The sequence below is a fragment of the Mesoplodon mirus genome (assembly GCF_964341445.2).
Source record: "Mesoplodon mirus genome assembly, chromosome: 10".
Taxonomy (NCBI): Eukaryota; Metazoa; Chordata; class Mammalia; order Artiodactyla; family Ziphiidae; genus Mesoplodon; species Mesoplodon mirus.
The window spans coordinates 64,082,893-64,101,358 of NC_138986.1; the positions used below are offsets into that span (position 1 = coordinate 64,082,893).

Sequence of the window (18,466 nt, forward strand, 5' to 3'; positions counted from 1 at the left end):
TTCAGCTTTAGTAACAAATGAGCATCTGTCAGTTTTATAGACTGCAACAGTAATTGTTTAAGACAATCAATTTTGGATAAACAATCAACTACAGCAGAATAATTCAAGAGTTTTAAATCCCATTTTTCCTTTATACATTCTGCTTCTTTTTGTTTGTTATATGCTTATTTTAAAAATATAATTTCAATTTGATGTGATGACATAAGCACAGTTAGGCTGCAGTGTAATACATAAAGAAATATATTGTTCTCCAAATAGTAAGATTTAATGAAAAGATTGTTCAGTGGCTTTGTTAAAAACAATAAAGTTTTTTTGAGGATATAGTGTATCTTTTCATTGCATTAATATAACCAAATATATGCCTATCTATCTTATCGTTGTCTTTAACCAAATGATTAGATTTGGAATACATTATTGTAATTGATTTAAAGTTGACATAGCATTATCTGTTACCTGCATGCTTCTGGGTGCATTTTAAGAAGATTTTAACTTTTAAGATGATTCTATGTTGTTTGAATTTTGACTACCTTTTCTGAGGCATATTGGCTACCTCCTCATAGCAGTTAAGATCTTCCAGAGCCTTATAATTGAAAGTTCATATAAAACATTCCTCTTTCAAATTACTGTCATACATGGTTAACAGATCCCAGGAATATTGTAAATTTTCTAACTTTACTCTGCACTTTGTACATCTGGCCTCTATTGCCCTTCAAGGTGAAGAAGAAACTGTGTCATAGTAGGTTTCTCTCTGGTTCTGTGATAGCAGTCCCTCACATCTTGTATTAATTTATATGTCTATGTCAATGGTGGTTGGTCTTTAAAAAAATAAATCAAAAGAATAAGTAAGATGTCTAACTGTTTTTAATATTGCTGTCAGTGTAGTAGGCTACCTGTAAATGAAATGTCTTCTTTTCCCATTGTATTAATTTGATTGATTGACTGAATGATAGACTTACAAATGTGTTTCCAAGTCCATTACAAACCTCAGTATGGCTTGAACTATGCCATGATAGCAATGAATTTAATTAAACCTCCAGTCTGATAAGAGTCATGTCAGAGAATTTCGGTGATGTCCTTTGTTGATTTACTGGAAAAGCAATTCAGTTAGTAAACTATGAGCTGGATCCTATGTTACCTATAGAAGCTTGCATATAATACCTATACGCCCACAGACTGAAGTAGTCTGTTAAAACTGCTGTGAATCAGGTGATGTGGAAGCAAGTTCACTGTTCCAAGGAGCACTCTGCATAATGAAATTCCTGGGCTGACTGCACAATAAGTGCTTTGCTTCATCACAGTCATGCTTTCTTACATCATTACAGTTAAATTTCCAGGCACCAAAACCTACATTGACCCTGAAACCTATGAGGACCCAAATAGAGCTGTCCATCAATTCGCCAAGGAGCTAGATGCCTCCTGTATTAAAATTGAGCGTGTGATTGGAGCAGGTAAGGCTGTTGTAGCTTCCTTGTTCAGCTGTTCCATTTAGCCAAGATCGAAAGTCATACATCATAATGACAGGCAAATAATTATAACTCAAGTATAGAACCTTTGCATTTACCTGAACTGTTAGAAGCAATGAGCCTGTACTTATTTATGAAATCTTAAGAAAAAAGTGAAAAAGAAGCATGTGGTGCAGAGAATCGTGTATCTTTTGTCTTCTGTTGGATTTTTAAGATATCGTTCTATTATAAGCTATTTCATAATAGTTCTGACCTGTCCCAGAAATGACTTCGTATTTAAAATAATTAGAATGTTGCAAATTTTGCTGGAATATACATTTCCTCTGCCTTGATTTACCACCTTCCTGCTAAGCTTTAGGTATTAGCTGTTCTGCTGTGTAATTCCATGTAGAAAATTAATATGTATGAATTATTTTAAAGGAGCATTATTTTCTATGGATACAATGTATCTTCAGAATAATTATACATTTTTGGATCAAGTCCATTCAATCTAGCAGACATAAGTAGATATGAATTCCAGATTTTTAAATCTTTGAGAAGTATTTGCTTCTCAAGCTGTGAAAACAACAGCAATGTTTAGAATTTGCTAATGTGCCCTTATACTCTAGTAAGCAGAGTACATTATGCAGCATATTTCAAACCTGAATGTTGTTTCTGAAAGAGTTTTTGTTAACCCAGTTAAAAAAAAAATAATAGTTTGTGTAACAGATAGTTTAGGAAAGTTTAAAAGTGCTTTTAAAGAATTTAATGCATTCACTTTGAGAGAGGAAATATTTCTGAAATTAAAACACACCTGCCTGTTCTGTTACTTCAGGAGAATTTGGAGAAGTCTGCAGTGGTCGTTTGAAACTTCCAGGGAAAAGAGATGTTGCGGTAGCCATAAAAACCCTGAAAGTTGGTTACACAGAAAAACAAAGGAGAGACTTTTTATGTGAAGCCAGCATCATGGGGCAGTTTGACCACCCAAATGTTGTCCATTTGGAAGGGGTTGTTACAAGAGGTAGATATTGATTATATATTTCATTTATCCAGTGAACACTCAGAAATTAGTGTTATTTCATAGATAGTAAAAACTCAAATTGTAAATACATTGCATATTCTTAATGAATTTTTTTTTCTTGATATGTAACCGACTACATTTTCTTTGTGTTACCATCTCAGAAGAAAAATCAGGATAAATGAATGCAGGTTTAGAGCTAAAGAATATATCTGATAGATAGATGGAGTGACAGATATTTTCATTTAGCTTCAAAGCCACAAAAGTAATACAGTTTAGTCTTCACATTTTCTGTAAGGTGTCATTTTCTCTGAGTTTTATTCACAAAGCAGGAGTCAGAAGAACACATTGACTTTTACTGTTTTATTTTGTGAATCATGACCACATTCCAAACAGACAGTTAATGACGCTTTGCATTTAGCAGCACTAAAGGCGTTAGAAATACTCACCACTCACCCAGTCAGTCTTTCAAAAGAGCACCATGTGTTTTATCCGGAGTGAGAAAGAGGATAAATACAAAGTTTAGATTACAGTTTTGGAAGCAACACTGTTTTTTCTTATGGATATATTTTTGTAATTTTAGGGAAACCGGTCATGATTGTAATAGAATTCATGGAAAATGGAGCCCTAGATGCATTTCTCAGGGTAAGTAACAAAGTTATTCTCCCATTCTAAATATACATGCTGCCAATGTAATTTTCTAAACTTTTCTTTGCATTGTAAAATGTGAAAAGTATAAACTTTAACAGGTCACAAAATTGTCTTTGAAAAGCAGATTCAAAGAGTCTTAGACTGGATTGAACTAGAATATTTTTGAGCATTTAAGGATACAATGTAGTTAAAAAATAGTTTCCATTGACATATTACCACAAGTATGGAGGATACCTGAAGCCCTGTAATTTGAATACCTGTTGTAGCATAGCATTTTACTTTTTCAGTACAATTATAAATGAAATACAGACGTAATGCAGGGAAGACTGAGAAGTGAGATAGCCATTCAATGTTGGTAGGATGATCCCAGCTCTGCTCTGTGGAACCATTTCTGTTATATTGTTATGTGAACACCGAGCCTAAAATAAAGAATAATGAACCTTTTTAGAGTTACAAGTATGTTATTTGTATAAATAATACATTCTAAGCGTAAAAACATACGTATTTTTACATTCAGAGACTTTCCACCTAAGAACGTGAACACATGTTAACATTTTTTCAAATGGAAAAGAGAAAATAATGAGAACATACATGATCTAGAATGATAAGTTCAACTAAGTTTAATAAGGATTCAGAGGATTTTGAGAGGTCTTTATTGCTGCATCTTGATGATATGCAAGATGCAACTGTCATCTTGCATATGACATGCAAGATGATATGCATAACTGTCAACTCTCTGGAAGAAAGCATCACCTAGCAAGCTCATCTGCTCAATCCATGGTCCTCATGCACCGTATCTGTAATTCAATTGGAGAAATCTGTGGGTTAAAAATATATGGTGGCCACTTGGTTACAAAGAGTGCTCAATTCTACTTGCTAGTACATGTATTTTAGAGAATCTTGGTTATAAGTAATGTACCTACAGATAGCAGTGAAAAGTATAAAATGAAAACCAAGTCAGCCAGTATAATCCTTTTCTACCTCTTAGTTTCTCTTCATCTTTACTCAAAAGTTTTTTCACCTTTATATTTTTTACCATTTGGAGAAATAAAGCTAACATATGTATCTTTATCCCTCTTATATTTTTAGATTATTTGTGCAATTTTTGGCAAGTGAGGAAAACAGCTGTCAGGGATCATTTTTTTATATATGCCATTCCCTAACTTCGATTTAAAAATTAGCATATACTTTTGGATTTGCACAATCTGAAATTATGATTAGTTAATGTTAACAACACATCCATATAAATAACTAAATGATTATCAGAACTCTATTTTATATTACCTATCAAGTTAAATCAGCACCTGTTATGTTTTTCACAAGTGTCTACACTACATAGAAAATTAACTGGTGATTCCTAGTATACAACAGAAAATGACTAGGGTGCAGACATTTTTCATGGTGATTTTTTTCCCTTTCAAAGTATAGCTAACTGGACTTTCATTTTTGTCTTCCTGTAGAAACACGATGGGCAATTTACAGTCATTCAGTTGGTAGGAATGCTGAGAGGAATTGCTGCTGGAATGAGATATTTGGCCGATATGGGATATGTTCACAGGGACCTTGCAGCTCGTAATATTCTTGTCAACAGCAATCTTGTTTGTAAAGTGTCAGATTTCGGCCTGTCCCGGGTTATAGAGGACGATCCAGAAGCTGTCTATACAACGACTGTAAGAAAAAGTCTATTACTGCACCTTTTCATATTCCTGCAATTTTCCTAATTATTTCCTAAAATTTATTTCCTAAAATTATTAGGCAGGGCCTAATAATACAAAACTAAATGGGAGAAAAGAGGCAAACTGATCTCAGCTTTTTGTTTTTGCTATTTTTTTCCTTTTGGATGAATCTTTGTTGCTTTTACAATCTACATATAAGCTAAGATGAGAAGTAATGATAAAAATGAGAACAGCTTATTTTATATTGGGATGTTCATATAAATAATATACACATACAACATTTGGTTACTAGCAGTCATAATTGTAGCAGAAAAATATAATCCCATTTTAATAAAGGTTTTAATAAAAGATTAACTATGCTAATTTTTATAACTTTTGTAAGATTAGAGAAAGGGAAAATATGAGGATTTACTTATATACTATTAATATTCCAATATTTCATTCCATTTTAGTAGCTGTTTTGTCTAATTTGTCATTGTCATTTCGACTAGACTCTTGCCCTACAACCACATAGGTCCATTATTGATTTGCCTTAAAAATGAAAACTTAACTGTGACATTTTAAAAAACAGATTAGTGGGGCTTCCCTGGTGGCGCAGTGGTTGAGAGTCCGCCTGCCGATGCAGGGGACACGGGTTCGTGCCCCGGTCTGGGAAGATCCCACATGCCGCGGAGCGGCTGGGCCCGTGAGCCATGGCCGCTGAGCCTGCGCGTCCGGAACCTGTGCTCCGCAATGGGAGAGGCCACAACAGTGAGAGGCCCGCGTACTGCAAAACAAACAAACAAACAAACAAACAAAAAACAGATTAGTAACTTTAAATGCACTTAGAGAAATTCAAGATGAATAGACCTGATACTGCTGAATTGCCAACCAAATACACAAGTGTTTAACTGTAGTTTAATGGTTCTGCTATAAATGTTTTATACATTATTATACATACTTAAACTGTCAATTTCTTTTTATACAGGGTGGAAAAATTCCAGTGAGGTGGACAGCACCTGAAGCCATCCAATACCGGAAATTCACATCAGCCAGTGACGTATGGAGCTATGGAATAGTCATGTGGGAAGTTATGTCTTATGGAGAAAGACCTTATTGGGACATGTCAAATCAAGATGTAGGTGTTACACTACTTAAACAAAAAGGATTTATTTAATACATTAATATTCATATTATGGGAACGTGTAGGTAATGGCTCATAAGAAGAAAATTTATAGAATCATAAAAAGATGATTGCTGAGTTTTCACAATTATTACCACAAATTACCACAATAATTACCATAAATTAGTGGTTCAATTAATTTCATTTTGTCTTCATTTTGAAGAATTGCTTTTTCTTTTTTTATTTAAATTCTCTGGACATAATAGAAGCCTGCAAAGGATATTTCTCCTTAATAAAGGTAATCATGCTGAGCTTGCACACCTGGGAGAGTCACATGAATAAAAGAATCATTTGTGGAGGGGAGGGTGAGGAAAGTTGTGTTTGATTTTGTTGTTGAAGCTTGTCTTTCTTTTTCTAATTTCCTGATAAAATCTGTTTAAAGTATCTATTGTTGATTGATTTACTTAAATTTTAATTTCATGAGATAACCTAGATTTTATGACCAATATTGTTGTTTCATAGTGATATTTTAGAATGTAATCACAATAAGACTATCTTTGGAAATTTCTTCTAAAAATACAACTTATTAAATGTGTACCTTGTTACTAAGGCATAAGATACGTTGTTATCCTTTAAGAAGCTGATGATAGTTCTTGATATGCATCTCACACCAAGAAACCATTTATAAAACAATATAGCATAAGTGCAAGTAAATATTTGCTTCTCTAAGTTGAATTTTATGAAATTAACATTTTTATAAGCCAGAAGCTTTCAAGTACTGGCAGATTCATATGGCTTAATTTATTGAAAATATGAGTGAAATTTAGTTAAAAGTAGAGCAAATGTAAAATCTAGGAAGGTACCCTGGATTTGAACTAGAAATATGGAGAAAACCTTGGTTCATAGTTGATTAGAGAATTCACCAAGGGAGCCCTTTGGAAAGTCCAGAAATAAAGGCTTAGTGAAGTGTATAGGGACCAACCAAATAGACTCCTCTGCATCTCCTATAAGGGAGATGCATACATCGTTAATTGATTTGAAATGAAGTTTAGGTTGGGGCAAATTGATGAAAGCTTTTTTTTGAAGGAATTTGGAAATGGTAAAAATGCATGCTCTTGAAGAATAGAGTAAAAAAATAAGTGGTGCTTGAAGAAATTCTATATTACCATTGAAAGGAAGGATGTGACAAGCAAACCGGTTTGGAGTAGTCAATTCTCGAGGTACTATAAACATGGACAGCAATAGACGCTGACTAACATTAAAGTTGAGTTATTTTTCAAAAACAGATCATGATCATTGTTATATAAAATTAGTAGCTCTTTTTTATTTTAGACTTTTCCACATCAAGTTCCTATGGTTCTTAAAACTTATAAATAGCTATTTTTAGACAACTAAAATGAGACTGCTTGTTGGTACGGTAATTTTCAATACATTTTTTAACAAATTTTTGCATTGGCTGAAAAATTCACAGCCTAAAGAGGGGGAGCTTTGAAATCAGTGAAATCTTTTGCTATTTCGAATTGAATAATGACATAAAATTTTTTTATTTGGGTTTTTTGTTTATTTGGTTTTGGTTTTGGTTTTTCAAAGATAAAAGTCTGAATGATGAGTCCGTTTGGCAGAGGCAAAGTTGTTAATATTTGACAGGTCTCAGTGTCAAAGATTTCATGGACTGTCAAAATGTGGGCAAACAAATCCTTGGGGCAGAGAAAGAGAAATATTTACATTTCCCTAGACACTCGGTAGAGTTTCATTTCTTTTGACACCTTCCTTCTGTACTAGATTCAAACATAAAGGGAATGACAGGAATATAAGATGACTTAAATTCGAAGTTCCCTTAACTTCTAAAAATAAATAATAGAAATGGTTAAGAAGAAAAAAATATCTTCAATTTAATTTTTAGTATTCCCTGTTGTTTTTTTTGAAAATTAAATATCATAAATGTATATTTAGTCTATCAAGCATTAATAAATATTTTTACTGATCAAATGAAATTTTTATAGGCATAATGAAGTTTACTTCTGACCTAGAATATTTTAGCACCATCTTTCTTCTTTTTTTAATCACAAATGTCTGAATTATTAAATTATTAAATTCAAGCACAAGAAATTACCTATGCAGTTCAGTTTTTATAGTGAAATTGATATTAATATTCTTCTTAAAGCATAATTTTCATTATTTTATACTTATGTTAAACTGGTATTTGAGCAATTATATGTTTAATCTTCAATATACAAATGGTGGGGAAAACTGGATAATTTAAAATAATGAATTCCATTCTAGCAAAAAAATTCTCTAGAGAAAAACTTTTTTCTTGGAGTCTCTGGGTAGGAGACCATGGAGAGACTTAAGTGACCTGCCAACTCCCTGATGCATATGGAAATCCTCTGTATATGTGAATATATGTTATTTTTCTGGGAATGTTGTTTTCATCAGATATTCAGAGACATTAATATTTAAAAAATCAGTCTAGATTGATGGAGAGAATCACCCTTGATTTAATCAACTCACTTTATATTGTTTAAATTTAGTTGCTAGAAATTTGTTAGGGATTTTAGAAAGCCCTCAAATTTCAATACCTTGGATTACAAGAGTCTTTTCTTAAGTCACCATGAGAACAAGATCTAAGTTGATAGTTAATATTTGTCAGGAACTCCACAGAATTCTAGGCTGAAAGCTAAATAAAGTGAGGTTTCTGTGATCACTCTGAAGAAATAAAAAAGAGATACTAGTCCCTTAGTATCCATGGGACATTGGTTCCAGGACTTTGGCAGATACCAAAATCTGAGAATGCTCAAGTCCCTTATACAAAATGACATTGTATTTGCACTAAACTTGTGCCCATCCTCCTGTATACTTTAAATTATTTCTAGATTACTTATGATACCTAATACAATATAAATACTATGTAAGTAGATGTGAATACAATGTAAATGCAGTGCAAATAATTACTGGTGTGTGGCAAATTCAAGTTTTGCTTTTTGGAATTTTCTGGTTTTCCTTTTTCTTTTGAAATGTTTTCATCCATGGCTGCCGAATCTGAAGATGTAGAATCCTCCCAGGATATGGAGGGCTGACTATATTGTAAAATCAGTGAGGTAGATAGTGCCAGGAGGCTTTAGTTGCACTCTAAAGCAGGGAATAAGCAAGAAAATCTTGGGAAAAGATAATATGCATATGTATAAAGTTAACCACACCCAAATAGGTTTATCACAGGATTACTGCTCATTGTTTTTCATGTGCCCATACATTTCCTGAGTTTTAACTGCAATGGAAGCAATTAGAATCTAGGTATTTGCAGTTAAAACCAAGAGGGTAGGCTTTCCCAATAAATTTCCAACTTTCATTCTTTAAAATCTGTAGGTGTTTAGCCCTTTCCATTAATGACCTTTCAAAGACAGAACTTATATGTATAAATGCAGTCAAATATAATACATAATACACAAATTGGAAATACTTATATTTGGCATTCACAGCAGCTCTCTTTTAATTGAATTTATGTCTTAATTAGTCCGAATATAATTTTCATAGTCAAATTATGAAATTTTAAAGTTCTTCATTATATGGATTACTTTTTTTCCTGTTTATAGTACTCAACAAAGTCATTTCTTCTTACCTTAAGGTAGGCCAATAAATCATCCAATTTACTGGTAGGTAGTCACAAGGATGGTAAAAAAATTAAGCATCCATAAGGATAGGAGACATAAAGATAATTCTTTAAAGTGGTCCATGAAAAGACATTTAAGAGCCTTGAAAATATAATATGCCTGTAACTAAGTTTATTCTCAGCTAAGCTGTGAGCCCTCAACTTTTCCTTTTAAAAGTCACCACTGATTTATTACTTTTTTTATATTAAGATATAAAAAATTGTGGATTTTTGGGTAAAACTTTGCTGTAATCCTGTATGTGGGGTCCAAAATATTTAATTGCATAAAATGTGGGTCATGTTATTGTGAGGTTAATGAGATGAAAATGGGCATAAGTGGAGAACAGAAACCAATCATATTATCTCCCATTTTGAGTTATTATAGGCCCATTATCATGGGGTCTGTCTGTGTTCCTTTTTCTCTTAACTAGTGTCATACTGTAGTAATACTGAAATACATCTCGGCAAGCAAATGTGTGTTTTCCAAGTATTTCTCTGCAGTTTAAGAAATGTCCCCTGTTGGATCCCAGTGTTCTTTTAAAGTGTCATTTACCCCAGTCACTTCCTATTCCTCTGGGAATGATCTAGAATTAGAAATTGCTGTGAATATTTTCCTTTTTTTCTTTGACTTTTATTATAATGCTAAGGCTAGATCTCGCCAGGCAAATCCAAGGGGTTTCTAGTAATTTCACAAAAAAGATGTTTTAAATGAATTCCATGGATAATTACATAACACTTTAAGAAGTGTAGGATCGGTCATCTTACTGTGTGTTTTCTTGTTTCTGAGAACGTGTAACTATTTGCACAGCACACTTTTTGTTTTCCCAGTTGGAAATAGAATGCAGCTCTCAACAGCATGGGCTCTGGTCAGACAGCCTCCATCAAATTCTGTCTCTTCTACTGACAGCTATGTGATGTTTTCCCTGTGCTTAACTTCTCAGCACCTCCGATTCTTTGTCTCTAGAATCAATATAATAATACTTGCCTAATAAGGTTTTTGTAAAGATTAAATGAGATAATTAAAACAATGTTAATCGTATAGTAAGTATTCAATAAATATTTACTATGATTATTGTATCCTTAAAATATAACTTGTTTCTCTGGCAGGCTAACCAGATAAAACCTGCGGAACCTCAAGTCTCAGTTCCTGGCTGAATCATCCCTTGAGGGCGGGTTTATCCTCAACAGGCTTGCCTTGAATTATGCCAAACTATGCTCTATAGAGACCAAGGTTCCCAGCACGTATCTCTGGTGCCCCTGTAGGTAGGAGCATGATTGTTAATGGCAACTTTGGAGTCCCAAAGTCCATTCCCAGTCCAGAGCATCTCTTATTTTAATTATACTTTGCTGCTGCTCCTTTAAAAATTTGTAAACCACTGTGTTTTTGAGAGCTAGAAGCTTCATTTTGTGTTGATAAATGTTCTCTGTTCTAATACTAGGAATCGTCAAATTTCTGTAGTGCAATAGGATAACTACAGAAGTTTACTAACTCTTTCATTCTGTAAGAGTTATTTCATGTTACTTTATTCACTGGCACAAAGATTTAAGAATATATTGTGCTCAAAGCCAAAGAATTCTAATTGGAGAGCTGTTGAAGGGTATTTTGTCAAGAGGATCATGATAAGGTTTAGATGTACATTTAAAAGATTATTTAGAGGGAAATAAAAAAGGAAAGATTTCTCTACCTGCATTGTTCCTTTCAGAACTTCTGAGAAAAAGCTACAAGTGGGGAAATAGGAGGTGGTAGAAAATAGTAAGCATTGCCCCAATCTTATGAGCATGGGAGTGGAGTCCCATCAATTCAGAAAAATACTGCATATGTTCAGATACAAGCAACCTCAAAATAGAGGAAAGCCACTCTTCCCTGTAAAAAAAAAAAAAAAAATGTTTACTATTTGGTCATTTTGAATATATAAAGTTTTACCAGTTATTTATTTACTTATTCACAACTTAAGCTACTGTCTAAATAACTTAATCCAGCTTTCCAAAGCACATTATTTTTAGTTTTATCTAACTTGCTTAACATAGAGCACCTTTGAATCCTAAAATAGCGCTGTCCCTGGAGTCTTATACAAAGCCACATGAAATTCTCTGCATTTAAAATTTTTCTTTTAATTTAATTCCTCTTGTAGTTATATGTTGGTGATCTTTACAGAGGTCCCATTTGTGTATGTTTTCTTGTGTGCTTTTTAAAGGGATATTATAGAGGAATGTTTACAATGGTATCCAACATTTGTGGTTACAGAGTCATAAACAGGAAAATTTTAAAACTTCTCTCATATGACTTTCACTAGCATTCAATACCAACATGATTAAAGTCACTTAACGCTAAGGTGTTTTCTCCATAGCTGTTATTCAAAATAAAGTACTGAAGGAAAGATCCCATAGTGTGAGACTTGGTAAAGACTTAACTACATACCTACGGGATAATGGCTCCATTACTGCAAAAATAAATATATATTTATGTGTTGTATTTTAATCTGTTATGTTCATGGTATTTTCTACCACACGAACCCCATCCCATACCAATTTAATAAAACAAATATAAAGGTAACATTTTAAAAATTGTTGTATTCAAAATTAATAATAAACTTTAGGGTAAATAAGCTTTAAAACAAAAGTACATAAGCAAAAATAAATAATTTTCACCGACCCACTAACCTAATTTTCAGAGTAAAGCCATTTCCAATTACAGCATTGTGTATGTGTATACACACACACACACACACACACACACAGAGATATCCGTATACATATACGAAAAAATACTTCTACCATTTGAGTATATTGTATTTAGGAAGTAGTATCATCAGAAAGTGGTGACTAATTGCTGTGCATGTAAGAGAGTCTAGATTGTTCTCATTTCAGCTCTCTGGATGGGATGACTGGAAATGTCATTAATTGATTGAAAGAGTAAGAGCTTTGGGGAAAGGTAAAAAATTCAATTTTAAATAAAGTATGAAGTTCCTATGGAAAATCCAGGGGAAGATATCTAGTAAACTATTGGACTTACAGCCTAGTGATCAGGCGAGATTTGGGGTTGAAGATTTTATACTTATGAAATTTTTCAAAAATTACTCTAAGTTTATCTCTTTACCTTTTAAACTTTATCAATCTGCATATATAATTTTTCCTTAAAGAAAAGTGGACACGGTTTTTCTTATACAGAGTATTTTCTCTAAAAATTGTTGATGCTAGCTACTTTATTTATTCCATCCTACAACCTTTTACATTTTAATGTGCTATTCTTGAATGTCAGCAAGCATCTTAAGGATATGTTTCCCTACAAATATTGTTCATCGACGTTTCTTAAAGCCAGCTTTTGTCTGACTACTTTAGTCCTGTTTTCTTCAAAAACTCAGGGTTACCTCTTTTTTTTTTCCAGAGAGCCATTTTTTCCTACATTTCTATTACTATTATGTTAGTATCAAAGGATTTGTTAATCCCTCTTGAATAATATTTTGATGTTTTACAAGTCCTTCTTATTTGTGTTTTTTTGCTTTCCTATTATTTTCCCTGTGCTGCTCAGATTTGTAACAATGTCTGATTTTAAAATCTTTTTTGCTTTCCATATAAATAAAAAACCCAAGTCTAAATAAGTAAGTTTTGGACTTTCTGATTGCCGTGTACAAATGTTTATGGAGGCTTAGTTTGCATTAACATTCAACGATTGATACAAATAGCCTCTTAGGCTTTTAATAGATGTAAACGGTTAATGATGTGCTGATAAAAGTTTAACAGCCAGCACTCTGAGTGGGAAACTGATTTGTAACCTTTCCCAATTTCCTGGTATAACACTTCCCTCCCTCCATCCCCCAAGGCTGGTTTCAATCTGCCTGTGTGAGGTCACGGGACTTGGAGTTGGGAAGTGATCCAATCACCTTTATGAAGAGTACAAATTGGTTCTAGCACAATACTGTATCTTGTAACATTATACACTTCGTCAGTATATAAGCTTCATATTGTTTAAAATAATGGTGTGCTTGGTAACATTTTCTGTTATAGTACATTCACATATTTGGATATCTTGTTGAAAAGTATCATTTGAACTCTTCAAAAAGTGAAACTTTGTGGTAGGGGCTAATTCTGGGTAACTCAGACCTTCTTTTTACAACTTGAGGAATTCATAAATGTATGGGAAGATATGTACATGAACATCTATATACAATAAAATCGTTCCGTTAACATTCTCCCTTTTGAAAACCTCTGGGATGACATTAAAAAAGTTTCCATCTGTTGCGCCCTGGGTGAGCTTAATTGCTGCTCCCTATTGCTGAATTAACTAGGAAATGTCATCATACCCTGCGCTTCATGCACCCTTTAATAGCATGCTTAATATCCATGGATGTTTTGGAAAAAATAAGTAAGTCTTTTGCATAGCAGTGTACTTTACTCTTATCTGGATAAATCACTTTGCCTCCTGGGCAATTCATTTGATTATAATTGAACCTCAGTCAGTAATATTTTAATGTCCTTTTGGCTATTAGGTTATAAAAGCAATAGAAGAAGGTTATCGCTTACCAGCACCCATGGACTGCCCAGCTGGGCTGCACCAGCTGATGCTGGATTGTTGGCAGAAGGAACGTGCGGAAAGGCCAAAGTTTGAACAGATAGTTGGAATTCTAGACAAAATGATTCGAAACCCAAATAGTCTGAAGACACCCCTGGGAACGTGTAGTAGGTAAGAAATAGCTAAAGAAATGAAATCTGGGAGAAATTCAAACTTCATATGAACCATTTATCTCCTCAGACCCACCCCAATGGCAAATCGACATTTGTGTTAAATTATTAAAGTCCATATTAAATTTCTTATCTTTATAGAAGTTTTTATTTTTTTTTCTTTTCAGATGGCTTGCCTTAGTTAAATCAGTGTTTAAAGAGATCTATTCATTTTTATTGCCTTAAATAAAATTTATGATCAATATCACTGGCTGTCATTTTAGAAAAAATTCTCAAGTGGATTTGTGTGGTTAGGTGGCACTTCACATTTTCAAATTATCAATATTACATGGATTTTTATTGCTGTTGCCCTAGTTTTCTATTATATCCATATTATCTATTGGATTGTTTTGCTTTGAGTTTCATAGTAAAATGATTCCATGAAGTTAAAGATTATTTAGGTAATTCAATACATGATTTAAGAGGTATACCCATTAAAAATAACCTAACCACCCCATACATGCTTCATGGTAATGGTAATTTAGATTAGTAGTTATTCGGCTTCAGCTTCCAGGTAGACCTGTTGCTCTGTTGTCTGTACTGTAGTCAGGCCCTTGCGGAGATGTATGAACTCACAAGGCGCACAAGGGGTGCCATTAGTACAGTGGGTGCATTATGTTCTCAAAAGCACCCTCTGAACAAGTTAGTCCACAGCCAGATGTGTTTTCTTTACTCCCAGTTACTTTCAGAGAAGCAAATGAACAAATATTTACTGATTACAAATATTGTTGGCCATACTCTGAAAAGTACATGGAAGATGCAATCTGCTGGTCGTCATATCTAAATAAAATAGAAATTTTGTAGTTAGTAGGTTTTTTTTTTAAACTTGTTTTATTGAGGTATGGGTGATTTACAATGTGTTAATTTCTGCTGTACAGCAAAGTGATTCAGTTATCCGTATATATACATTCTTTTTCATATTCTTTTCCATTATGGTTTATCACAGGATATTGAATATAGTTCTCTGTGCTCTACAGTAGGACCTTGTTGTTTATGCATTTGGAATTTGGAATTATTGGGCAAACTTTACACATTAGATTTTTATTAACATATCTGTTTATTTGTTATTACAATATCAATTAAATATGTAATTTTATTTTTATATCCTTATTTTTGTGGGGCTAAGGCATGCTTTCTTTTGTAATTCATGAAAAAATTTGCTTTTCTGTATTATTCTCACCCAGGCCAATAAGCCCTCTTTTGGATCAAAACACTCCTGACTTCACTGCCTTTTGTTCAGTTGGAGAATGGCTACAAGCTATTAAGATGGAAAGATATAAAGATAACTTCACAGCAGCCGGCTACAACTCCCTTGAATCAGTCGCCAGGATGACTATCGAGTAAGCTTAAACCTGCAAAATTATATTGAAGAATGTATCAGGTGCAATCCAAACATTAGACTTTAGGTCATCTTCCATATATTGAAGAGGTATGAACCCTAAAATCAGGGAGAAAATTGTCTCTTTAATAAGTGCCTACTATGTCCCAGGCATTTTGCTAAACAGACTTCTGAACATACAATATCTTTTTTTAACCTTCATGGCAACAATTTTATTAAGTCAGTAGTTTTACATACGACAAGGCTAAGGCTCAGAGAATTTAAATATTTGCCCTAAACTGGCTCAATCGTAAATGGTAGCTAATTTGTCTCCATAGCCAGAGTTCAAAACACCACCCAGTGAGACTTCCTCTTTCATTAACTGCTGTATTATCTATCTTTTTTAATTTTTATTTTATACTGGAGTAGAATTGATTAACAATGTTGTGTTAGTTTCAGGTGTACAGCAAAGTAATTCAGTTATACATGTATAACTATTCTTTTTCAAATTCTTTTCACATTTAGGTTATTACAGAGTATTGAGCAGAGTTCCCTGTGCTATACAGTAGGTCCTTGTTGGTTATCTATTTTAAATATAGCAGTATATTCATATCAATCCCAAACTCCTGCTGTATTATTTAGATTCCTAGTCACTGGGGAAACTTTCTCCATTGCAAAAGAGGATTTCTTTCACCATGTTTGTATCAGATATTAAAAATCTTGAAATTTCAATACCAAAATGCATTATGAAATCCAGTATGAGCACTTCCTGAAGAGGTCAAAGGACACCTAATTCAATTAACCGTAATAAGAATTTAACTTAAGTTTTGGAAGGTTTGTGATTGATTGATTTTTTTTTAACTGAAGAATGACCTGATAAAACAGTTTTTAAAATTGCTCTGATCTGGAGGTAAAAAGAACTAAATATTTCTTTCCGGCTCTATAACTGATTATGTGGTCTTAGGAAATACATTTAGTATCTCTGGACCTCAGCTTCCTTGGCTGCAGTATAACTCTTACAGGCAATGCAGTTCTTCTCAGTCAGTGTGTTTGAAAATGGGAAACAATTATCAAGGTTCTATTAGTGGGATGCTATTTATGTACTGTTGGGAGAAGTGTTTCACATTTTTCAGATGAGAAGAAAGCCAGCAATCACATACTCTTTCCTGGCATGTCAGGAAATGGCATATACATGAATTTCAGCATGTGCATGCTCTCTCATTTGGTTTTCTGCTGGACACCACGTGGGTAGAGCTGATGTAATTACACCTGTCTCTCCAAAGTAATCTACTCCCCTGAAAAACTGTGCTTCTCAAGGTCTTATTAGACCACGGCTATGAAATATCGCAGTACTCTACTGTGGCTATATTTTAGCTACTTGTAAATACCTAAGCTCAGTCTTTTTGGCTAATAGATACAGCTGGCATATGGCAAATTTAGGCTATTAAACATAGGTATTGCACACTTTAAGGAATTTTTTTTTCCAAAATGTGGTCAAATGATGGTACTAAACTGAAGTATACAACCAATAATATGCTCAGGATTACCACACCTTAATTAAACTCAGTATAATACTTTGTATGATCCTTGATGATTCTTGATCTACTAGAGCCATGCAATGTTTCCATTCATACTGTATCTTATTGAAACAATGAAATGTTTTAAACTTTCCTTAGGCTCAAGAATACTACATTTCAAGTAACGTTTCTTAGCTGTACCTTAAGTTAATAATAATTTTAAGGCTTTGATCATTTCTTAAATAAAATGTCAAATCAAAGAATTCCCTGGTGGTCTAGTGGTTAGGACTCAGTGCCTTCACTGCCTAGGGCCCGAGTTTGATCCCTGGTCTCAGGGAGCAACCCCACAAGTCGCGCATAGCAGCCAAAAAATAAAGTCACCTCACACTGTTAAAAAAAAAAGGTCAAATAGTTTAAAAATAACTGATCAGGACAAATTGAGATCTTGAGTAGCAGGGTTTTACAAAGGATAATGTTGATGCAGGTTGCCAATCCGACCCACTGTGGGAATAGGATCTTAATATCCAAGAACACCAAGATAAGATCTGTGTGCCTAAGATAAACATATTAATTAAAGAGTTGATGACAGTTTACTACCAAATAAAATTTTTGTAATGTAACTAATAAAAACTGCATTTGTCTTTTTCAGGGATGTGATGAGTTTAGGGATCACACTGGTGGGCCATCAAAAGAAAATCATGAGCAGCATTCAGACTATGAGAGCACAAATGCTCCATTTACATGGAACTGGCATTCAAGTGTGATAAGCGTTTCTCCCTTATGAGGGAGACTATGGACCACGAGAGAACAGTACTGGCCTTCAGTATATGCGTAGAAAGCTGCTAGCAGACAGTTGATATCCTGGGTCCTTCCTACAGTGAAGAGAAGATTTAAGAAGCACCTATAGACTTGAACTCCTAAGTGCCACCAGAATATATAAAAAGGGAATTTAGGATCCACCACTGGTGGCCAGGAAAACAGCAGTGACAATAAACAAAGTACTACCTGAAAAACATCCAAACACCTTGAGCTCTCTAACCTCCTTTTTATCTGATAGACTTTTTAAAATGTACATAAAGAATTTAAGAAAGAATATATTTGTCAAATAAAATCATGATCTTATTGTTAAAATCAATGAAATATTTTCCTTAAATACGTGATTTCAGACTATTCCTTTTTAAAATCATTTGTGTTTATTCTTCATAAGGACTTTGTTTTAGAAAGTTGTTTATAGCTTTGGACCTTTGTAGTGTTAATCCATGACACATTGCTACACTGGGTACCTTTGAAAGAATCTCCAATTAAAAAGAAAAGCATAGCATGATTGAAGATATATCTCTGTCAGAACATTGGTATCCCTTTTGTGCCATTTAATTT

At 33.6% G+C, this 18,466-nt stretch overlaps 1 protein-coding gene across 4 annotated transcripts in view; it reads left to right on the forward strand.

The window, feature by feature from the left end:
- Window positions 1-18,236, forward strand: part of EPHA7 (EPH receptor A7) — a 165,021-nt gene extending 146,785 nt beyond the window's left edge. For 2 of the 4 annotated variants that reach the window (XM_082634292.1, XM_082634294.1), the window contains exons 10-17: window positions 1,323-1,448; window positions 2,278-2,463; window positions 3,044-3,105; window positions 4,572-4,781; window positions 5,755-5,904; window positions 14,023-14,216; window positions 15,439-15,594; window positions 17,739-18,236. In XM_082634292.1, the coding sequence (XP_082490418.1) occupies window positions 1,323-1,448; window positions 2,278-2,463; window positions 3,044-3,105; window positions 4,572-4,781; window positions 5,755-5,904; window positions 14,023-14,216; window positions 15,439-15,594; window positions 17,739-17,853 (1,199 nt within the window). In that variant the 3' untranslated portion in view covers window positions 17,854-18,236. The remainder of the gene's footprint in view (window positions 1-1,322; window positions 1,449-2,277; window positions 2,464-3,043; window positions 3,106-4,571; window positions 4,782-5,754; window positions 5,905-14,022; window positions 14,217-15,438; window positions 15,595-17,738) is intronic. The other 2 variants (XM_082634293.1, XM_082634295.1) reach the window with 1 other exon arrangement.
- Window positions 18,237-18,466: the final 230 nt, after the last annotated feature.